This window comes from Grammomys surdaster, unplaced genomic scaffold (genome assembly GCF_004785775.1).
Source record: "Grammomys surdaster isolate TR1022 unplaced genomic scaffold, NIH_TR_1.0 125167, whole genome shotgun sequence".
In the NCBI taxonomy this organism is placed as follows: domain Eukaryota; kingdom Metazoa; phylum Chordata; class Mammalia; order Rodentia; family Muridae; genus Grammomys; species Grammomys surdaster.
In genome coordinates this window covers 362280-387630 of record NW_021620060.1, presented here as the reverse complement: position 1 = coordinate 387630, position 25351 = coordinate 362280, and the positions used below count along the sequence as shown (strand labels likewise).

General features: G+C 41.3%; 1 protein-coding gene across 1 annotated transcript; it reads right to left on the bottom strand.

The window, feature by feature from the left end:
- Positions 1–497: 497 nt before the first annotated feature.
- On the bottom strand, positions 498–25351 carry CUNH3orf52 (chromosome unknown C3orf52 homolog). Its single transcript, XM_028785208.1, has 6 exons — positions 25217–25351; positions 20208–20337; positions 13530–13657; positions 6462–6532; positions 2404–2585; positions 498–508 (listed from the first exon to the last, which is right to left on the bottom strand). Exons 1-6 carry the CDS (start codon positions 25349–25351, stop codon positions 498–500), a joined length of 657 nt encoding a protein of 218 aa, XP_028641041.1.

Genomic DNA, 25351 nt, shown 5'->3' with positions numbered 1-25351 from the left:
AAAATAAAATAAAATAAAATAAAATAAAATAAAATAAAATAAAATAAAATAAAATAAAATAAAATAAAATGGGCAGAAGAAAAATCCACCTGTTTCAGGAGTTTAAGGAACTATCCTGAAAGTGAAACTATAAATTACAATGTAGCAATTATCATTATACTATATTACTATAGTATATAGTAGTTAAATAAGAAAGCAAGTTCACATTGTTCAGAACCCTACAATTGACACATATTCATACACAGCTGCCTGCCATAGTGACCTGTATCCATGGTTAATCTATCTGAGGTATCAGACTGGGGAATTTCTCATTATACAACAATGAAACTAACTCTCCCAGAAAATTTCCAGGAAGGTAATTTCCACAACAAAACAAATATTCTGTTCTCTTATGACAGGCAATCTATATCCATAGGTGACTGATACAGTCACTAGCTTCCTTCTGGCCCTCCAAGGGACTTGAATACAACAGTTTCAAAAGGACAGAACTTCTCTGCTTAGCGATCATCTGCAGGAAGACACACAAACATCTCAATAAATTGAGTCCTATCAGGCAACACAAAGCCAGTGTGTGATATCAATAGCAGAAATTTAAGCAGTCTTAATGATCCTTTGATGACTTTTATAATAATAATAATAATAATAACCCACGGGGGTGTCAATCTTAAAAGATGGCAGCCTGCCCAAAACTCAGAGACATATATTCTCAAAAAAAAGAGAAGAAAAGAAAGAAAAGAAAAGAAAGATACAGAGTCATCTCAGGAACAATGCAGGGATGAGGAACACTTAAGACACATCGATCTATATGTAATACTCAATGGTACGCCTGACTGAGCTCAGCTGACAGGTGGTGGAGGAAGATGAAGAGCTACACTCCTTAGGTCTTCAAGTTGCCTTCCTTTTCCTCTCGCCCTGGCTCAGGGGTCCATCAGAGATAATTGTGAGTGGAGAGAAGGCTTCAGTGAACAACTGATTGGTTCTTCCTCCTTCCCCTGGATACCCTGATGAAGCTTTGACTCACCCCATCAGCTGGGGTTAACAGAATCTGCCTAAAACCAAGCCAGATACTTATCTTTGCAACACAGGAAAAGCATTCATGTGCTAGTAGAAGCAGTCAATGCTTCAAAGGCAGTAGGAATCTTATATTATGGGATCTTAGATCCACCTCCGACCTCTAGCTCCTGAACCCAGCAGGGACAGCTCTCATAAACAGCCATTCTGAGATGGATCCAGACTTCACATTTGTGTAGCATCAGTGGGAGGACTGTCTTCTCCTTCTGGTCACTGCTAGATACACTTCTGAATTGTCTTCAGTCTGAGACTCAGCAGAGCACTGCTTTCTGACCCAGGCCAACACTCATCACTTCAGTCTAGAAAAAAAACAAAGGCAAACCAAAGTCACTGTGCGTTTAGTTTTGATCCAAACTAGAGTCACCTGAGCAAAGAATCTCAATGATGAACTGCCTAGGTCAGGTTGGCCTGTGGACATGACAGTGGGGAACTTTGTTGATTGCCTTAGTTGACATGAGAAGACTCAGTCGGAAAGTGGGCAGAAACATTCCCCAGCCTGGAGCCCTGGATTGTGAAAGAGTAGAGAAAATGGCTGAGCACAAAGCCCAGATGCGTTCCTTTTCTTTTGGCTCTTGACTGTGGTTATGACGTGACTAGAAACTTGAAGTTCCTGCATCCCTGAGTTCCCTGCAGTAACAAAATGGAACCTGAAATTGTGTTTTATCACAGCAACAGAAGTAAAACTAGGCTGGCCACTAATTTTCAAAAGCCGAAATTACCTGGGACATTTGTACTTACAAATGGTATCATATAGAGTCTGAGTATATAATCTTAGGTCAAATTGGAATAGCCATCAAATTCTGAATGGAAAATTTTCACTCTCTGTATGCATGCACAAATATGTATACACATATATGTAGATATGCATGCATGCTGAGTATCCTTTAAAAGGCAAGTAATGTTTATTGGATGCTCACTTATTTTGGTATGATTCGTGATAAACATGTTGATGATGATGCCCTCTTGGATGATGAGGGCATTTATAGTGACAATAACTGTAAAGTGTTGTCAACTCAAACCACCATCACTGTGCCAGGAGAAACTGATAAGGGACATGGTGGGAAGGCGGCTGGCTTGAGTGGAGGTGCTCATACAGATCCTGGCAGACACCTCCGTTCTGCAGTGAGGTTCTTTGAGACAATGGTCTTTTTTATTTCTCCCTCATGGTATTTTCTCACTACTCCATCTGCATACAGAATGTGAACTCCAGAGCAAGACATCAGTTTGTGGATGAGTGAATAGTTACATAATTTGACACAGTACAAGGCACCAACAATGCCAAACCAAGTTGTGCGTCGCTTCAGGCCCCACCTCTTTGCTTCCCCTACTTACCATAGAGAAAGAGAGATTCTGGGTCAAGCCCAAGACTCTCACAAGTAGATACGTTCTTATCATGGAAACTCTGTCGCATGATGCCGAGCACCAACTCTTCACTCATCATGTACTCCATAAAGCCATCATCTTCAGATGGAACTCCAAACTGCAAGTGATAGGTTACCGTGGCATTTTCAACACTGAAAGCCAAACCATCAGAACATACAGACAGGCATTATAATGAATAAACAGAATCATATCGAGACTCAGACACCAATCTTAGCATTAATATTTCTTTGGTTCCACATCTTCCTGTAACCAGCTTTAGAGGGTGCACTAGCCCCGGAGAATGCAATGCCCTAGAGCCCTCCTCCTGCGGCCACCACACAACACGACCAACTGCTCACACCTTAGGGGACCACTGAGAGTGGCTTTGGAAGGAATGGACACAACCCAGCTATCATAAAGAAAGACTGAGCATTGGCATAGCACCCATCTGATATTAGCCTTCCTGCTGTGTGGCAAGCCCAGAGGCTCCTCCTCCATTCCCGTCTTTATGTTCTCAATTCTGCCACTACATGTAAACATCAGGGCTAATTAATTAATTAAGATATTTAAACATGTTTATTTACTTATTAGCTCATAGGTTTTCACACACACGCACACACACACACACACACCACACTAACCGCACACACACTTTGATCCTACCCTCGCCCAAGTTTAACCAGTTAACCTATAAAAATGATTATGATCTGGCCCAAGGCTCCTTATCCTGAGTCAACTCCCTACCTCTTGATCTCCCAGAAAATGACCTGTGCACTGCAATGAATCATACCTCTTGTGTGTGTGTGTGTTGTGGGGTTTTTTTTTGGGGGGGGGGGCTACTCCTTCAGGTACACTTCCAGAGCCCCTTAAGTCATGATGACCATTTTAAAAAATCTCTTAGTAATGAGACCTAAGGAATTTTCATCCCTGAGGAGGCTCTAATCCTTTCATCTTTCAGTACATACTTTTCTAATATTTTTACAGTGAAAATAATTATAGGACTGCCCTAAATTAGTAGCTTAAGTGGCTTCCTTGACATTTAATTTTTCACAGGTAACATTTAATTTTTCTATTGCTTTTGTCAAGATGGCCCAGATTAGGCTCAGCAATAATAAAAAACAAATTAACAGGAGGTCACATCAGAGAGATTCTTCTAGGGAATGATTTATAGCCACTTCAGTCTCTCCAGAGTTAAGCAGGCCACTGCAATGCCAAGGATAGGCAAAGAGCTCCCTCTGGAGGCCAGATGTCACATAGGCTGTACATTTTAAAATAATAGCTTTGTAAACTCTCCCATATAGCAAAGAACTGTGCCAAGCCCTATGAACCAAGTAAATTACAGAGTAAATTGAGACTCTGACAAGACCCAGTTACCACAATGCCACTAAAGGCAGTGTTAAAAGCTCATTTTCAAACTCCAATCCAGCTAGCCTAGTTTACATGTGTCATTAATTATCCCTTAGTAGAGTGATCTATCATTCAGGAGGATGGAGAAGTAACCCTGCATGCTCACTGCTAAGGATCTGGACTAACTGATGAGACAGGCCTGGGATGGGTGTTCCAAAGATCAAGCTGAAAGCTAAGAGAGAGTATCAAGCCTGACTCAGTCTGAGTGCATCATCCCTGTCTCTCTTGCCTCCACCACCCCTGTCTCCCCTGGTACACTTATAAAAGGCACACATCTGAAGGAGGTATTTTTCTGTGGACTTTCCCACAGCAGTTCACCCCTGGGAGTAGATCTAGAAACTGATATAGGAAAAAGGTACTTTCAGGTACTGTTGGGCCTGTTCTGGACCAAGGTCAGGACCTCTCTGTAGACACAAATGCATGTGCTGAGCGTAGGAATATCTTTTCACATGTGCAAGGATATCAGTTTAGATGTGATGGTTTTGAAAATTCTAAATAAATGTTAAAAAAAAATAGGGGCTGGGGGCTGGAGGCTGGGGTGTGGCTCAGTTGGTGGATTGTTTGTCTAGCATGCTTGAAATGTTGGATTCAAGCCCCAGCATACAGAAAATCTGAAACAATGACTCAAGCCTGTAAGCCCAGCGTGTGCAGGGCAGGCAGGAGGATCAGAATTCAAGGTGAACCTTGGTTACATGACTTTGGGCTTTATGAGTCTCTCTCTCTCTCTCTCTCTCTCTTACACACACGAGCACACACACACACACTGGCAATTCTTTATCTAAAATACTAAAGTCCTTGAGGTTTTTTGTTTAGAAAATATATTTGGTCATCCTGATTAGCCCTTAGAAACAGTGATCACGGAAGGGTTCACAGAACTTTGTTTATGGCCTTGCTTGCTCTTTGATTATTTGTGTGCATTGTCTTGCTTGTTCCTTGACTATTTGCATGTATTGTATTACTAATTCTTCAACCTAGAACTGACCTTAATACTTGCATTCAATTAAAATGATATAAAAGCAAAAAAGAGGAAGGGGCATAGGATAGAAAGTTTATAGGGAGGGGAAATAGGGAAAGGGGATGACACCTGAAATGTAAATATATAAAATAAATAAAATTAAAATTTAAAAAACCCAGAAAACTGTGTCTCTCTCCCTCTGACTCCTGTGTAGAGAGAGAGTATTTATAGTGTAGGGTTGTTAGATCCCCTGGGCTGGAGTCAAATAAGGGTTTGTGAGCTGCCAAACATGGGTGCTGGGAACTGAACATTGGAAGAAAAGGAAGTATTCTCAATAGCTAAGCCATCTCTGCAACCTCTCTCCCCACAAATAACTTTTAAAACAAAAATTCTCTAACACTAAACCTTGGCCTAATTTCTAGACCTAATTTGCTTAGTCTTCTTGTCGGTTTTCCCAGTGTCATCTCCCATCTATTGAATGCTAAGTTCAGATCCTTTGTATCCATAGCAAGGGCAGGTTCTTGGAAAGACCCAGGAGACTCTGAGGTGAAAGGATTTTCTACTACAGCTCTACTACAATCTTCAAATGGAAAGATGTGTCAAAGGGATGGAGCAGAGCGTGTGAGGTCCAACTATCCAATTCTCCCTTTCCTACACCCATTTTTGTGCCAATGACTTATGACTAAAGACAGTAGGGTCCCCACTGGGCAGCATGTCCCTACAGAGACATCTGAAGAAGGAAGAGACCACCAGACTTCACAGCCTTTCTAGTCCTATCTCATCAAGCTACCACTGGTGTTACATGTTCCTCTCTCAGATCTACTGTGATTATGGTTTAAGTGGGAGAATATAAACATATAACATTGACTTTGATAACTATTTCCCTGAGACACCCTAGGAACAACTGATGACAATAAGGCTTTCTCACATAAATCTTATTTAAAGTATTTCCAGTAATCTCGATAATAAAAAGGATAATTTATTAAACAACTCTTTTATACAAGCACATGCATGCACATTTGCACTCTCGTGCATGTGTGTGTATGTGTGTGTGTGTGTGTGTCTTTTGATTGGTTCAGACTATTAAATTTCTTGTAATTGAAAAGAAAAAAGTATGTATACATACTTGGACAATATATATAGCAAATATATGCACAGAAAAAAAAATCAAGGCAAAGAGTTGTTAATTTTGTAGGGGTGAGTGTAATTAATCATTGGTGCTAGCACCAAAGAAAGGAGACAGAAGAGACAGGTGTATTTTCAATGTTCTTAATGTAGTAAGAGGCCAGTCTACTCCTGAGTCACTGATGCAGCACATAGAACATGCCCTTTGTAGCACATCACTCTCTGAGGCTTCTGTCTATTTCTGCCCTTAATTGATTTCTGTGTCTATTGTTAAACAGAAATGTTTCTCTTGGACATGCTTTTCCTCTCTGAGGGTGACCATAATTCAATCACATAATTAGTCCATGATTTCCTTCTTTCTGCTTTGTTGAGCTAAGAAATTTCCAGGCACCATTCCAGAAGGACACTGTGGGTTTTACTATCAAGTCTCCTCACCCTCCAAAGCTCAGGGAAATCATTGTGGCTGAATAGAGATGAGTTGGGTAGGTGAGTGGGTGACCTTCTGAGAAAGACAGCAAGATGTACAGATCCAAGCTCTTACCTGAAATCCAAGATACCAGCAGATGTGAAAAAACGACTCAGAGCTGGGGACTGTCTATACGTGTCCGTGAGCTAAACACACAGCAAGAAAAAACACACATGTCACTGAGAATCATCTTACTTATCACCTGCAGAAGCAAATGGCTTCAGGACAAAGGAGAATTCACTCTGGCTAGGAATTCACTTGATTGGGGCTCTGGATTAAGAGGAAGAAAGTGTAAGAGGACCACAAATCAAAACTCAAGTCAACCTTCAAGTGAGATCTAAAAAGTCGAAATAGTAGAGTGTCACTGACAGCCAGGCAGCAAGGCAGCCAGGCACCTGTTTGTAATTCCAGTATTCCCAAAGCTGAGGAAGTGGAACTGCCCAGGAGTTCAATGTAAGACTGTTTTTTATAATGAGTTCTAGGTCAGCCAAGGCAACATAGTGAGACTCAATCAAAAAAAATTAAAATGAGCTTATTGATAAGGCCCAAGTGGCTCACTGGGAATCCTCAACTTGACATATGAGCTCAGCAGACAGTTGGTAACCTTAGTGGTGCTATGGTCAATGACCCTCTGCAGGAGCTCATAGAGGCATCAGTAAATGCTAAGGCTGGGGATGAAATGGGGAGGGCCCAGATCACCACTAGCCACTCATTACCAGGACATCACTGGTCCTGAGCTTCTTTCTTCTACAGAATGTCCTTGTTAGGAAGAATATCTATCCTGAATGTCGGGTCCAGCACTTCACCAGTCAAAGGGACAAAATGATGAAGTTGCAAAGATATGGAGGTTTTATAGTAAAATTATATCCTAAAGACATGATGACATCCATGGTTCTCCGACCTAGGCTTTACGCCTTTCACATTTTGCTATGCGGTAGCTCTGCAATCTGTGATATAATGATTTTCTAGTAAACCAACTCATAGATTGAAATGATCAAAAGTATACAAATGATGGAGTAAGGATATGTAGAGTCCATACAACCAAAGATGCCTATGAGATTGGACAAATGAATCTTTAAGAGGAAACAGGTAGGAAGGCTAACAGAACACAGATGATGTGAAAGTGGAAGGAGGCATTCTGAGGGCAGAAGAGTACAGCAAGGATGGACGCTAGGAGACAGGAGAGGAGATGGCTGTAGAAACTGACAAAACTGTGTGTATATGAGAATACCATCAGGAAACCTGTAACTTTGTGTGCTAATTTAAACTGGTAGCAAATCATTTAATGTATCTAATATATTCAACATTGTGGCTTGGCTCAAAACACTTTGTTTCATTAACCTACAGTTGGGCAGAGCCATCTAACATAAAGCCCACTTTATAACAAGAAGCTTTAATCATGAAATTTGTCTAAATATTATCCTCAAAGTCAAAGCATGAAAGGCTGTATATGTGGTCTTTCATACCACCAAAAGTGGTCCGTAAGTTAAGAATAGAGGACATTCTTTCTCCATTCCCTGGTACTAGCCATTATCCTGACATTGGTACGAAACCTTTCTTCACTTATATTTAGAAATTTTTATTTCCTTATAGGATCATAATGAAATGCTATTTATGGTTTTATTCAAATAAAATGTATTATATTCTATACAATCTTCTAAGAATTGTTTGTTTGTTTGTTTGTTTGTTTGTTTTCAGCAGACACATTCTTAGCTCAGGCTGGCCTCAAATTCTAGTATCTTCCTGCTCCTGATATGTACCACAGATATGTACCATTGTGCCCAAATTGAGCAGAGACTGAAGGAAAGGCCATTCAGTGACCTGCCCAACTTGGAATCCATCCCATGGGCAGGCACCAAACCCTGACACTATTACTGATGCTATGTTGTGCTTGCAGACAGGAGCCTAGTATAGCTGTTCTCTGAAAGGCCTAACCAGCAGCTGACTGAGATACATGCAGATATTTACAACCAACCAATTAACTGAGGTCAAGACCCCTATGGAAGAGCTAGGGGAAGGATTGGAGTAATTGAAGGATGGTAACCCCATAGAAACAGTGTCAAATAACCTGGACCCCTGGGAGCTCCTACAGACTAAGCCACCAACCAAAGAGCATACATAGGCTGGTCTCTGGTCCCAGGTACATACATAGCAGAAGACTGCCTTGTCTGGTCTCAGTGGGAAAGGATGAGCTTAATTCTGTAGAGACTTAATGCCCCGGGGAAGGGGGATGCCAGAGGCAGCGTTATGGGGAAGGGGTGCGTGGGTGAGTGGAGGAGCACCCTCTCAGAGACAAAGGGGCGGAGGGATGGAGTAAAGAACTCTGGGAGGGGAGACTGGGAAGGGTACAACATTTGGTATGTAAATAAACAAAATAATCAATGTTTTTAAAGGATTTGCTTTTATACTGAAAATTACATTCAAGATTTATGCATAAGATACATCTCAGGGCCCTTAAGTCCAGATCCTACGCAGAATGCATTAAGTCATTATACCAGCTCATCCATTTCCCTGCTGATGGAGACTTCCTTCCATGCTGTCTTTATCATAAACTATGCTAATGCAATTGTTATTCTCAACCACCTCTATGGACCTTTTTGTTCATTTGAGAATCTCCCCAAGACAGACAGCAAGAAATGGAATTGCTGGTCCAAAGGCAGGTGCATCTTCAACTCAACTCATTGTTGCTGATCATTCTCCATCTTCCGCTCCTCCCTGTAACCAGACCTGTTCCGTTTCTCCTATTCCTACTAGACTTAATTTTTTTTCTCAATCTCAGAGATGTAGGATCACATCTCACATTGCACATACTGCCCTTCTTATTATAGCTGGAGCGCCTTTCCAAGTGTTACTAGCTATGTATGTGTAGTGCCCATGTCCTGGTGCTTAAGGAGACAGAAAGCATAAGATTCCCTGGAACTGGAATTACAGGCATTGAGAGTTGACATGTGAATACTGGGAACCAAAACCATGACCCCTGAAAGAGCAGCAAGTGCTCTTAACAACTACACCATCTCTCAGCTTTCTTTTCCAGGATTTGATTAGTCTTCCCATCAAGTTTCATAGAAACAAATCTCAACTGCTTTGTACTAGGGAACATATGGCTGAATGAATTTACATTCCTTCTGCATTTACACTGAAAAGCTAAACACCTTGTTCTCTAACAATAATAGTTCTAGGATAAATCAGGAGTAGGCTGGGATATGGCACCACTCTCAGTGTGGGCACAGCTCTAGGATTAGAATAAAGTCACAACCACACCAAGAGCATGACCAGACTCACTCTTGCCAAACCTTCAGCTTCAACCCTGACACTGTTCTGTGCCTTTCACTGTACCAGTAGTGACCTTGTGATGAGTTAGCCACTTCCAGGTATATCATGAAAGCTTGGTGAGCCATGGCTTCATTCAATAGCAAACATTGTAACATGTAAAACCCAGTAGCACACTATGAGGGTGCACATCTCCTTTCCTACCTAACCTCACGGAGGCTGCACGACCAAACACACTCGTACCTAACTCAGCAGAATGGCACTAGGTGTTTGTATAAATCTGATTGTAAGAATGGAACTTTTATAAGATATGACAGACATTTTGTCACTCCTTTTCTACAGATTAAGATCAAGTATTTCAAAAGGTTAAAAACTGGCTGGTTTCTTCACGTATAGCTCATAAATTCTAAAGGCAAAATTCACAATTAAGTGTGAGAGACATGAAGGCCAGCTCCTTCCCATTTTACCCAGAGAAGGTAACGCAACAGAGGAGCACATCTGAATTATCAGGAAAGGAAAAAACACAATGTGACAAGAATTTTGGAAGAAAAGAGAGCCATCTCAGTTCTTAAGCTCCGGTACAAAGAAGGTGGATGATGAACAGGAGTCAGTAAATTCAAGTTCTAGAAGAGGACTTTCACTGTTCAGCATGAAAGGAAGGTGAGGGTAGGTGCGGGATGCCACAAAGGATGTTTGGGCACTAAAAGTATTGGTAATGAATAATAACCATATACCTCTTGTAGATCATGCCAATTGTTTTTTGTAAAAACTTTTGTGTGTGTTAATTGTATTTCTGTGCATGTATATATGTGTGCATGTACATATGTGTGTGCACCTGTGTGTGCATGTAGGGAGAGGCCAGAAGTTGTCTTTCTCTGTTGCTCTCCTCCTTACTTTTTGAGCTAGTCTTTCTCCCTGAATCCAGAGCTCATCAAATAGACTAGGAGGCTAGCGAGCCCTAGGGATCTCCCAGTCTCCCCACCCCCAACTCTCTCATCACCAATAGAATTATAGATTTAGGCATCCATGCCTGGCTGCCTTACATGGGTTCTGGGGACACAAACCCAGTTCCTCATGTTTCCATAGCCATCTCCCTAACATTTATTATTTCAAACCTATTATTCTTCCCTGTTCCTTCATTCGTCCTAGAATCTAGCACTCTGTCTGCACATAGCAGACTCAGGAAAATGTCAAAGCTAAAATTGGAAATTAGAAGATAGAAGGTATGACTGCGCACAGTCTAAAGGTCTTTTTGGTGTTGTATTTGGGACATCTATCTCAGTTCTTTGATCTACTTGATCTATCTATCTCATCTATCTCAGTTCTTTGATCTACTTGATTTTGTACTGGGTTCACAGGAACCCTGGTTATAGAACATATTCCAAGCTTTAGACACTGTCCACTTGATGGCTGTAATAGCGATCTTTGTTGTGAACAGCATCCTCTCAAAAGCATTTTGTTTTGACATTTTTATGTCTTTGTTTGTGTTCTGGTTGCTTACTTTGGCTTGGTTTGGGGTGGGAAGGTTTGGTTTTAAACGCAGGCTTTCACTCTGTAGGCTAGACTGGCCTGCAAATTCACTATGTAGCCCAAGTTGCAATCTGTGTGTCTCGGCTTCCTAAGTGCTGGAATTCCATACATTATCCATTGCCCTTACCTCCTCAAAAGCTAAATGCTTAACAATCTGTTGAACATCAAGTGTTCTATCCTTGGCTAGAATGGCTATGTGCTTATGAGGGTATCAGGAGCAAGGAATGATGCGTTGAGAGCAGAATCACTGGGTGACAATAATTGAGGGTAGCTCTGCTGCACTGTGTTTTGGTCACACATTCACCTGGAAGCCCAACCAAAAGATGAAAGTTGTTAAATAAAAATGATTGGAGGATATCTTGAGATATTGCTTAGTGGTTAGGAGCTTGTACTGGTCCTATAGAGAACCTAGGTTCCCAGCACCCTTACTAGGTGACTCACAATTCACCTGTCTCCAGTTCCAGTGGACTTCACACATGCTATCCACCACAGACATGGATACATATGATTCATATAAATTCACACAGGCATACATATATAAATAAAATGTTTCAATTATTTAAAAATGTACAGGATGTCACTGTTGTTGTTACACTCTTTTACTCCAAGTTAAACATCAAAACAAGATCATAAAAGCTGAAGTTTTCATGTTACCAGGCTGAAACTAGGATGTGTATCCAATGTCTGGTACGTCATGATTGAAGTGACAGCCAAATAGGCCCATTTCAATTTGCTTGATAATAAAGTTTGCTCAAATTTTTATCTTTTCTTATAAAAACCAATAACCAGAAATAATCTATGCTTAACAAATCAGCTACTTTCTGTCACTCCATCACCCTGCCCCCGCTTTACATAGAAAGGCATCTTGAAAGTCCTACTCATTCTCTTTTAATTACTCCTTTCTTCAAACCCTTCTAGTTCTATAAAACCAAATCCATTTGCTCAGACCACCAGAAGATTTATTCTTTTTATGGAGTCCTGTATTCCACATTTCTAGAACTGACAAGTACAGCCATTCAAGCACTGCATGGTTCGTGACTGGAACCAGCATCAGTGAGGTTAAAATGGGAGGATGGAGGCTTCGAGGACAACATGGGCTACATAGTGAAACTCTGTCTCAGAATATTCCTGGGTGTGGTGTGAGCTCTTTGATAAGTTAGCCAAGATTGACTCACAAAATCATCAGTCTGTCTGCAGAGCCTCCATCTTGCAGAAGACTCATCTGCCTTTCCATTCCCACAAATCATGCACCTAACCTTACAACCAGAAGGCTGGAGTTCCAATCACTTCTTTGCCATGTTCCAATCACTAAGTTCCTTTGAGTAAAGATGCCTCTGAAATCACAACTCTTCCTTATGGTCCGCACAGCTGCCCCAATCCAACTGGCCTTTACTTCAGATGCACTGCTGCCTCAGAAATATTCTCTTCAAGTACTGTGCAGTAGTACCCAGAAAGAAGAAACTGAAAATCTAACCATGTCAGTTTACAAGGGAAAATCTTTACACAGTCTACCAAAAAGTGAGGAAGCTCCTATGTTCTTCTCCCTACTTTCCTGATCAGTTTAACCCCTGAGAGGCCTCAACACAGCATGCTCAGACTCAGTATACCATACAAAGTCCCCTGAAATATAAATATCTCCTGTTGTTCCATCTCTCTGGTCCCACTTTACAAGGAGAGTATATATATCCTATAACATTCACAGTCTTTATTTTATAACTAGCCTAAAAATCAGACTTATCATCTACTTCCACCCCCTGGAGCACACTGGTCAGTCAACTAGCCAAACTGGATGTTTTCTAGGTCTCAGTTAGAAATTCTGTTTCAAAAATAATATGGAGAGCAATTGAAGAAAACATGTGATGTCAACCTCTGGCCTTGACATGTGTACACATGCACAGACACAAGTGACGTGTACATATATATATACACACACAAAAACAATTTCAACAATACTGTATGTAACTCAGTAATAGGACTTACAACACTGTGTGTAACTATTTGGTTGCTTCCCCTATTTGATTATGAACCCAAAAGCAAGAACTATGTGGTCCTGGCACTTGGAATCATTAAATCTTCGAGGAATACAAGGTAGTTAAAATATAGGACCAGCATACATGAAGGAACACTGTCTTCTGGGATACATACAGCTGGAGGACAGACCAGGTTGAACCCACTTGCTGGCTTTGCAGCACAGAAGACCCACTCATAAGCATCTTCATTCAGACAAACTGCTAACATTCATGCAAACAAAGCAGCTTACTCTAGAGCTCTTTGCCAACTGTTCTAACAAAACTCATAATCCAATGTTAAGACCTCAGTAAACAATACGTAAGACATAATCACCCTTTTAGTGAGCAAGTGATGCAATTCCTCTTCATTAGCACACTCCTCTGGAATCTTGAGCACAATGAAGAATGTTTTGTTTGACGATAATTCAGGTATTTCATTTTCATCTTCATCGATATAAGTCACTGAACAGATTGAGGGGATAAAAATAATGGTGAGTGCATGTACAGAGTAATGAATTTAATAAAGCCAAATGTGTTAGTGCACATCTATGATCCCAGAGCACAGAGGCAAGGGAATCACTTCAGATTCCAAGCCAGCTTGTTCTACATAGCAAGCTCCCAGGCATCCATGACTTCATAGTGAGACTGGTTCTCAAAATATACAAAGCAAAGGTATTCATTCTGTTGGCTTCTATAACTAAACATAACTTTCAGCATTCCTGAAAGCTAAAGCCTTGGCACAGTCAGTAAGTACAAGCAGAAATATTTTCTTTGCCTAGCCAAACAGAATAAAAGAGTCACTTGTCTTCACTGAGATAAATGTTTTGTTGGATTTAGGTCAAAGGGGTCTCAGACACCACTGGATATAGATGAAGTGAAGAACTATGAGAAAAGAATGAGAAGAACGTGAACTTTTTTCTTGCACCGAATCTGAAAGTTAGCTAGGTACCCAGATATTGGAATAGGTGCTAGAAACCAGCATGGACATATACAGAGAGTGATTGTCAGCAGCTTCTCTGAGCTACCTTCTAGCAATGTCAAAGACCAGGAGGGGAAAGTGGTATCCCAGACAAGGGTGAAGGTGGGACTAGAAACTGAAGATATGAGTTCATGTAACCAAGTGTTTCTAGGGACAGGGCATGGGTATGAAGTCATCACTCCGGCCTGTGTTCCACAGGGGAGGGATGTTGACATACTCTGTTTGCAGAAGGGAATTCAAACTTCACTCGGAGCCTCAGGGCCTGCAGAGCGACTCATAGGACAATGAGCTCTGTGTTGCTTGTGTTCTAATGACTAGAGCTAATTGATTTTTAAAGAGTTAGAGCTAGAGGAAAGAAGGAAAACCACACAAAGCCAGGAGTCATGGCCAAGAAACTGGCACTGACATGCCTATTCCAGTTCTCCTGGCTCCACTCCAACCTCACAGACTCACACCACACGGGGGGGGGGGGGTCACCTCACCTGCCCTGTGAAAAGCGTGGGTTGAGAAACTGGGTGCTCTCAGGCTTCCCCTCAAATTCTATGTCTCATACATCACCAACGCTGCCTGTTACTGGACTTTGAAAGGTCATCTTGGCATGAAGTCAGTGTTTTTGATAGAAATACAGATAAAATGCAGAGCTTCTCTGTCTCAAAAACCTAGGTGAGAGCAATTGGTGTCAACCTGTGACCTCCACATGTGCAGGCACACACACATACACATACTCATACACATACACATATACACACACACACACACACACACACACACACACAAATGAACATACAGTCTTACCCAGATGTTAACCCCGTGAACTATAGTAATAATCAGTATAGCAAAATATGCCCCTGGATACAATAGATGCAAGAATGCCGTGGGAGTTGCCAACTGCCCTCTGATTAAAGGCTCACTGAGTTTCTCCCCTGGAAAAAAACTCATACCTAGTGTTGTAAAATCTGGCCAACAGTCCATGACTGAGGGACTTATAGGCCACGGGAGTAAATATCCTACTGTTATTCTACTAAATCGACATAAGAGCAAACTGCTTCTAAATTCTTATCTTTATATTCATGGATTATTAATGTTCTCAAACACCATCATCAGAGAAGTTTCTCTGTGCAATAGATGGTAGTGAAGAGAGAAATTCAAAAGTGACCAAAATGCAAAGAATAGGTCTCAGTGGAGTACTCAGCCATGACTGGGCATCTACATATCCCACCACCAAAGCTCAGAGACAACTGTGGAAGAAGGATCAAAGAGTTTGTAAGATCTCTGAGTCAGGACGACAAGAATGAAGTCTTCTCAACAGGACAGGACAGCTGCACTCATGAACTCATAGGAGTTATGGTTGTCTGCCCAAGACCTGCATAAGATCAAGATGATCAACATCCTAACATAAAGGAAGGAGGGGTTCCTGAGCCTCCACCTTCCAGGAGCTACTGTCAGTTAATGGCTTCTAGGGAAGGGCAAGACAGTTTGTAAGGTGTAGTCCTGAAAGGTCAACCATGCTTCAGTAGATGGTCCCACTCCTAGGAGTATACGGTCAGCACAAATTAGACCTCATAGATTATTAAAACAAACAAACAAACAAAAAATGAAAACACCAGGAAAGGAGTGGGGAGATGGGAATGGATGAAAGAGGATATAGGGGGAAGAATGAGGATTAAATGATCAAAATGTATTATGTGAAATTGATAGAAATATTAAAGTTAAAATTGAAAGAAAAAAAACTATCACTAACTTCTGACAGACACTTCTACTGACTAACCCACACAAAAAGAGTGTGTCTTTTCTGGCTTCAGTAATCATACATTAATTTTGCTTACTTTGAACTTTAAATAATGGAACCAAACTGGAAATAAACAAAGCAAAACAATACAAAAGAGCCCAATATGATCTTATGTACTGCTAACTTCAGTTCTGGGAGGAGACAAGCCTAGGTAGCTCTGTGGTAGAAGACTCTAGTTCATATGAGTGTATATGCATGTCTGTATATTAGTCATGGAGTTCTGTAGACTCAGACAAGAGTGTGCAAGGTAACTCACAAAGATGACAGCTATAAATAGGTCCAAAGGAGGATAAAGGTTAGACTTCACAATCAAATAATTGCTATTCACCATGGTACAATAAAATTAGGGTCAATAGACACAGAGGTTTAGAAGTATTCAGGGAGTAAGATCTCAATGTAGATCTTTACACTCTCCTTTACACTCTCCAGTAAAAGAAGAGAAAGAAAACAATATCTCAGTGACATGGCAAATTCCATGGAGGATCGTTTTGAAGGAGAGATGCAGGCACTACACTTAGATAGAACCTTTAGATGCTTAGGGTATTTTGTAGAGAATGCAAGTAAGACCTGAGTCTTGGGAAGGTGGAAAAACACCAAAGATATAATGGAAAGACTGTCAGGGAAAAATATGACAGAACTTTCAGAAAGTGGGTTGAGGGAATAGCCATTAAGTTCCTGCCCTGAAGGACCTTTGTAGGTTACAGCTGCTCACGATATCTACCAAGGATTTCCTCCATGAGTCACCCTAACCAGGAAGTATCTCCCTGTGAAAGTAGTGTGCCAGGTTCATGTACTCTCTACTGAAAACCAAAGTAGTTCACTCAATGCTGCATCACTTAGAAAGTCTCTGCTCAGCCATGTTACAGCATTTCTTCCTACAGAAGACACTGTAAACTAAGAGGTGGGCAGGTCAACTGCAATGCTGAGGAAGGCTATATGGGAGCCTCAGAGTGCTCTAACTTTAAGCCTGTTTGTTAAGAGGCTTTTCTCTGTGTGTTGTTACTCTTTTCTAACTAGGCTACCACAGTGAAAAGAAACACATGAAAGTGCTTAATGATCTCTCCAAATTATCTACAAAGAAAGTGACTCTAAGGGGAAGAGGAAAGTGTTCTCCCTCTCCCCTATGGCATGATGGTTTTAATGAGAATGGCCCCCATAGGCTCATTTATTTGAATGCTTAGTGCCCAGTCAATGAACTATTTAGAAAGAATAGGGGGCATGGCCTTTTGGAGTGGGAATAGCCTTCTTGGAGGGAGTGTGTTAGTGAGGGCTGGCTTTGAGGTTTCAAAAACCACTGCTAGTCCCCCTCTCTCCTCTCTTTCTCTCTCCTTTCTTTCTCTCTCTCCCTCTCCCTATCCCCCTCTCTCTCTGTTTCTCACTCTTTCTGTGTGTGTGTGTACATATTGTATATATCCTTATATACCATACATGCATATACAATCTTCATATCAAAAATTTTTCAGTTCTTCAAGGGGAAGGAAATTAAATTGTCCATTAATACAGTTCTCCACAGAGCTGGGACAAAACCAGTTCTCCAAAGTCAACAAGCTTCACTGGACTCTGCCCATGAATTGCCAATTAAAGAAAATATCAATGTTAATTGGGTAGGTGGAGTGATGACCTCTTATTCCTGTTGTGTACACAGCCTATGCACCATACATGAAGCTGAATCATGACTCTCAATCAGTCATCACTTCAGTGCACACCAGAGCAGCGGAGGAGGCGATAAGCACATTACAAATACTAGACAATAACAAGTGTCCAGTCCTGAGAGGACAGAGAACAACAATAAGATCAGCCACTTTGCATTAAATCACCACATACAGGAGAGTCTTAACAATGGCAGTTAGACTTCTTCATTGCAAACCCTACCATGGATGCCATATTGCCCAGCTAGCTAACCCTTTTGTCCAGGACACAATCCCTGTCCTGTTCTACATCTATTTTAACTATATAGTCAGTTCCACCTGGGTCCAGACTGTCTGGGAACTATAGAACCTTGAGACTGGAGTTTCAGGGATTAGAGAAAGGACAGGAGGAGACTGGGCCGTGTAGATCCTGAGGAATCTCTTTGTCTCACTAAGTCTGACTCTCCTAATGCCAGCCACTCTTTCTCCTATTTCCCATACATTACATTCAGTTCTGCAAATATGTGATTCATATCAATAAGCGTGGTGATTGGGCAGTGGCTAAAGATTCCCAGCTGTCGTCCCAGAACTACTAGCAGAGCAGCTCTGGGTGTGGCTAGCACACTCACACACAGGTCAGCCTGCTGTTGAGCTTTTTTTTTTTTTTCATCTATTGTGGTTTGCACTGTCCCACTCGATTCCTCCCTGAATCTTTAATAATTTAGCAAAGTAATATCAAAATTATTTTAAAACCTTAAAGAAAGACTACTGTCTTAAAATTTGATCTCAAATTATTTCAAAATGTCAAGCAGGGATAAGAATAAAATGTAACAATTAATGATATATGTTAACTGTCTTAGTTAGGGTTACTATTGCTGTGATGAAAAACCATCACCAAAAGGAAGAAAGAAGGTTTTTGGGCTTATGACTCCATATGACTGTTCACTATCATTCATTGTCAAAGGAAGCCAGGACAGAAATTCAGGCAGGACAGCAACCTGGAGGTAGAAGTAGAGACCATAGAGTGATGCTGCTTACTAGCTTGCTCCTCATGACTTGCTCAGTCTGCTTTCTTCTAGAAGTGAGGACTACCAGCCCAAGGGTAACACCACCCACAATGGGTGGGGCCATCCCCTATCAATTTCTAATTAAGAAAGTGCCTTAAAAGCTTGCCTACAGCCTGCTCTTTGGAAGGCACTTTCTTAGTTGTGGCTCCCTCCTCTCCAGTGACTCCAGTTTGTGTCAAGTTGACATAAAACTAGCCAGTGCATTAACTGAACAAGTATTATTTTCAAATTCAAAGTCTTTTAAGTTGTTGCCATTTCTTTAGTCTACCATGATTCTCACTGCAAGCCTTAGAGCCCGACAGGCAAGATGCCAAATCAAATAAGTGCTTCTGTAGGAGGGGAAAATAAAGATTATTTTTGTAGTTTCTTGTATAAATTAGCATATTTTAAGATGCAAATCTGTAATCAAATTAAAATTAAGTTTGCATTATAATATTAAAAAGCTATTCTGAAATTTTGGAGTACAGCTTTTCACATCTCAAAAAAAAAAAAGTTTTAAAGGAAAGTGAATCTGTCTCTGCAGATTGCTTCTTGTAGTTAAAGTCAGGTGAGTTCCAGTGAATAGATAAACAAATTCTGAATCTTAAACCATCTGCTTTATGATTGGCTCCCTTGGGTGCTACCAGGCACATCAGTCAACTTTCGGGGTTGCATCAGGCACTTGAGACAGGAGGAGGCTGTGTGACTCAGCATCCACCTGTGGCAGCTGTTGTACAGACAGTGTCGATGATTATAACAATGCCATTGTCCTCAGCATGGTGGAGGAGGTGCAGAGATGTTCCCTACTTAAAACAAGCCCACAGCTTCAAGGCATCACCTGTCCTGCCTAAACAATGTCTAAGGAGACACGGTGCTTTGTCTGAGAAACTCAAAGGTTGAAAGTCAGCTTACAAACACCATCAAGCTTGAAGAAAGGAATAGGAAAATTGGCTTTCTAGAAAAAAAAAAGTCCAAGAATCCCTCTGGAAAGATTCAGAGCTCCCTGTCATTATAACATTCTGTGACCTGAGAACATGAGCCAGACCTCATGAAGGTCACACCACCTTAGGAGATCCCATATTGTTTTTAATAGTCTGGCCTATCTTCATGATTTTGATGTTATATTAAAATAATTTGACCAGGTCACTAACAATTTCTTCTATAGAATTTTAAATTCTTTTAGGTTGTTACCATTTTAAGAATTATTTCATGTATTATTCAGAGATTTCAAGATACACAAAGCTGGTATACTCCGGTAGGCAAATAATTTTTACATCAAAGTAGGTAGGGGGAACAAATTGTCTTATTGGATCATGGAGACGTCTCACTATGTACACCAGGTTGGTCTCTAGCTCACAATACAACCCAAGCTGGTCTTTAACTAGAAACACCTTCCCACATCAGCTTCCCAAGAACTGGGATTACAGGTGTAAATCATCATGCCCAGCTGCCCAAGCCATTGTTCAATTCCTGTTATAAACAGTAAAATGGCAATGAATACATTCTTGATTTCAGTGTAAGTCATAAGCATTCAACAAGGTCTCCCAATGTGTCAGTGCAATCCTCTTACCTCCTACAAGGCATAGGCTTATAATGATCACTATAGTGAAACACAAGAATATGGTGACAATGACCATCCACAGTTTACATTTTCCAACCACACTCTTGTTGCAGGGACTCCAGGGGCTTTTGCTGTCCACCTAAAAAGCAAAGAGAGACTGTGTGGTAGTCATTGGGTTTCAGCAAATGGTCTCAAATTCCTACTAGAGAGCAGTGATGTAGAATTAATGTCATCAGGAACTTAACCTCAAGAGGCTATACGACATTGAATCTAATCTAAAACAGGGGAGAATGGAACCTCATGGGGAAGCTAGCCAAAGGCCCCCTGAAGTGGAAATAGGAGGCAGGACTTTATTACTAGAGGTTTTTTTTTTTTAATGTATTTATCTAACTCACATGAAAATTGTATACATTTATGGAGTTCAGTGAGATATCTCATGTATAATGGTACATCAGGGTAATTGCTGGTCCATTACCTCCAATGTTTATCATTTCTTTTGTGTTATGACCATACAAATTCCTCTCTACTTGCTATTTTGAAATATATAATCCACTGTCAACCATAGTTTCTCTACTGTGCTGCAGAACATTGTGAGGCATTTTTTCTGTCTGTACCGCTATACCTATTAACCACCTGTTCCCCATCTCTCTGTTCCCTATTCCCTTCCCTGCCTCTGGTAACGATACTTCTGCTCTCTGCTTTTATAAGATCAATGTTTTAAACTTCTGCATACAAATGAGAACATATAATATTTGTCATTGTGTGTGGAATGAAGGATTTTTGAAGGTAATAAAAGCCCAGGAACCAACATCTGGTGATTCATGACAGAACTGGCCAACAGTCCAACCTAAGGACTGGAATGTGATGTGGTAAAGAGTCATGAAATTGAGATTAAAGAGTGAAGGACTAGAGCCTACTGTGAAGCATTTTGTGTTGGTTTTTCTCTTGCTATAACAAAATACCTGAAAATACTCAAAGATTTATTTGAGCTATGGTTTTATTTTTGGTTTTAGACCATGGTCAGCTAATTCCATGGCAGACACAGCACATCACAGCAATGGGAATAGGAGGCCATTCACCTCACAGCAATCAGACAATCAGAAAGCCAAGAGAGAAAGTGTCCACGGGGTTGGGAACAAAGCACATCCTTCTAGGACAAAATCCAGAAGATACTTTCTACAAGTAGGATCTACCTCCTAAATCATCCAGCATTTTCCAATCATGCCAGGAAATTATGATTCTCGGAACAGAGAGGTCTGTAAGTGAAGTCAAAGCCCGCAGGACCAGATTACCTTTCAAAACCCCCATCACTGTACTTTAAAGCATTTGGAAATGAAGCCTTCAACACATGAGCCCCAGATGATTGCTCAGGGCCCACTACTGTGGGTATGATTTCTATTAAGGCTGTCAGACGATCTAAATTGGTGTGTACCAGTTATCTGTTGAGAGGCCTCAGGTAGATTCTTCCACAAGGCGCTCTCCATATGTGCTTGCATGCTCTGCCTTACATTCTGTGACTGCATTGGGTGGCCATGGAATTTTCAGGGTTTTTCTCTGAACACTACAAGAGATCCACCAGCTCCCCAGGTAAGTGACTAAATACGTGACATTAAAACAGGATATGGATACGTTGGCAGGATTACCTATCTCTGGCCCAAAAAGTTTGTCTTCTTCTTGACTCAATTAGGAGAGCTTATTATAATAATAATAAAAACAACTAGGGGTAAAAAGGAAGTCCATGCACAGGAAAACCTGCACCTCTATAACCTCACATTTGATCCACACATTTCATCTAAACACAGAAAAGCCAGTTGATTCTTGTACTACATAGAATAATGCATAAAAACAGGGCAATTTGGTAGCTCAGAAAGACATTGGTTACCACAGAGAAGTCAATTTACTTAATTTTTATTAACTAATACAATGATGATGCCATCATGTAAGATGTCTCTGGGACACTGAGTCAAGGCCCCTGTAATGAGCCATAAAAGAAATTCAGTCTTACCCTATTACCTACAATTTCTTTTGCAATTTTTTGCCCAAGGGTATTAACCTGTAGTAACAATAGACAAAGCAGTGTTCAATGGCTTACATTCCTTTCTCTCTACATTCCAATGCAGATTAAGAAAGAGAGACAAATTCTTCATATGCTCGCCTAGCCCAACTTTTCCAAACAGGGAGATCCTTATGATCTCAGTACCATTCCCTCCCATCATCCATTCACCCATCTTTCTGCAACTTATCCAGATCTGTCACTCTGGCTCCCTATGTGTTGCTTAAATTACCTAACAATATATATTTACTTGTAACACATAATTTGTAATTGAGGCAGCTATAAATGAAAGGATATAAATCATGTCATATGTATTCACCTATACATGATAAGATTAATCAGGTGGGGCCGGCAAGATGACTCAACAGGTAGAGGCCTCACAGCCAAACTTGACACCCTGAGTTTGATTCCTGGGATACACACAGTAGAAGGAAAATCCTGACTCCAGCAATTCATTCCCTGATTTCAGTAGGTTCATCATGGCCCATGCATGCACGTGTGCGTACAAGCGTACACACACACTCACACACACACACACACACACCTACACAAAGAAAATCAATGTAATGTTTCCTTAAAATTGACTAACAATGTAGACCTGAGACACTGAAAGACATTGAGTCTGAACTTTAGGGGGCCCCATGGAGGAGCTCCACCGAGAGAAGCCACGCGGTTTGGTTGTATCTCTGAGCTTCAGCTTCCTCACTCAGCTATCTCATCTGTCAAACCCGAAAACCAGCACCCTCCTCTTCCACTTTCATTTCTGTCCCTATGAGCTGACACTTTGAACAAAAACAACTTGGGGGAGGAAGGAAGGGTTTATTTGGCTTACACTTCTAGGCCACAGGCCTTCCTTGAGGGAAGTCAGGGCAGGACCTCAAGCAGAAATTCTGAGGCAGAATTCATGATGGAATGCTGTTAGCTGGCTCTCACAATGGCTCATGCTGAACCAGTTTCCTTAGGGCCCAGGACTGCCCACCTAGGAATGATATCCTCAACAGTAGCCTGGATCCTCCCGTATCAATAGATAATCTAGACAATCCCTTACAAACATACCCACAGATCAACCCGATACAGTTACTCAACTGAGACTCTTGTCAGGTGATTTTAGGCTGTCTCAAGTTGACAGTTCATGCTAACGAGGGCAGCTCCTTCCATGGTGATAATAATTTACTGCATTTATGTGTTAAACTGTTGCACATAATAGCAATAGGTACAAAACAGGATCTGGAAAGCGTATGGACTTAAATAAGCACAAAAGTCAGAACTATTATCACACAACTTAAGATGGTGACACAAAACTCTTACGTACACAAACCATGTGCTTGTGCTAGCCAGTCCAAACTGAACCTCACTAATTGACCTTTCATGTTGAAACACATTTCAACCTATTCTAGAGTTGGAGGACGATGAACATGTTAGGGAAGGGTTTGAGGTTTTGTCCTCTCTCTCCTTAGTAAAATGCTAGCATTCAAGTATTTCTAGAAGACTCTTCAGGTTCTGAAGAATCCACCCTCACTCCATTCTACCAGTTATTGAAATTTTCCTACTTAGTAACCTACAAAGCCAAATTACAAGGAAGTCTGGCACATCTGCATATACCTGACTAACAAGAAAGTCACTAGGACTCTGAAGCATAATCTTAACAAGGCAGGTGCTAAGCAATTGTAAAATTCTGATACCCTGCATGAATTTGGCATGTTCTCAACTGTTGTGCACAGGCAGTCTAGGGTTCCCAGAACCTAAACAGAGCATATGATAGTAACATCACTTCACAGCCTTCTCTGGGCTCACACACTTTTTTTTTTTTTCTGGAGAGTGCACCTGACTAACTTGAGTTAAGTATTTCTAATTCTCCTGCCCAGACCCTGCCCTGGAGATTTATGCAGAAAGTACCTGATTATGGCTGCTTGCACGGGCCTTCAGCCATTATTCTCCAAACGTCATTCATCTGTGGTCTTATTTCATGCAAACATAAGGTGCCAACTTAGACTCCAAGGTACTTATGAAATAAGACATTGCCATACAGTGTTTCCAGGAATCATTGTGGACCAAGAGTAATGTTTTCAAGCTTTGAATTTTCTACTAAAGTCAGAATTTGGGCACAAGAGGAATAGGAGTGGAATGGGGTGAGAAAAACCAGGCTAAAACAACAGAAAATTGACTGTTTCCAGTAAAACTTAAATAAACCTTTGGAGTTGCTGGTGCCTCAGCATTTAAACTCTCTGATGTTTTTTTACAAGGATTTGATCTGTGAATAATGCTCAGCTATGACATCAGAAAAGACTTCAACCTACACACCCCTAAGGCCTTCCTCAGAGATGAAATGACAGTGAGCCAGTTCTTAGGTAGAACTTTGATATTACTTCCCTGATACTGAGCTGGCAAGTTCACAGCCCTCAGTCTGGCCGCAGCAGCTCTTTCCTCCCTGTGTTTTTTGCCTTTTTCTCATCTCGGAGGAAGCAAGGACCAAAATAGGAGATAACAAAATGTGTTTGAACGGGGAGGGGGAGGCAAGAACATAGAGCTGTTTAGAGGTAGGAGACAGTGGACTATATGCCCCCAGAGGAGGTGGTGGTGGGTGCTGGAAAGGAGACTGGGGAGCGAAAGTAGGGGGGAGCAAGGAGAGAGAGACACACATTATGATTCAATGTATTACTCTATTTTTTACTTGAGAAAGAAAGAAAAACAAGTGAAAAGTTACATAACTTTCAAACACCACCTCTATCTCTAAGGCTTTGCTCGCCATTGAAAGCAGCAGCCACGCCCCTCTACAGGATTCCTGAAGAGTCTCTAGGTGAGGTCGAGTCCCAGTAATGGAGGGGTCTGGTCTACGGAATTCCAAAAGTTCTTGCATTCTTTAACTTCCCCCTTTGCATGTTCCCGACGCTGGAAGGACGCTTTGGCGCCCTTATGAGGTGCCAGGCCCCTTTCCTGCTGTCACGCCAGAACCCTAAGTCCTTACCTGGGCTGGGCTAGGGTCCTCTGCAGAGCAAGGCTGGACCTGGAGGTTGTTGAGAGGCATCTGCTCTCCCTGCTCCCCATCCAGTATCGAGAGTTCCAGCTCTTCCCGGGGCGATGGGGGTCTGGACCCTTCCAT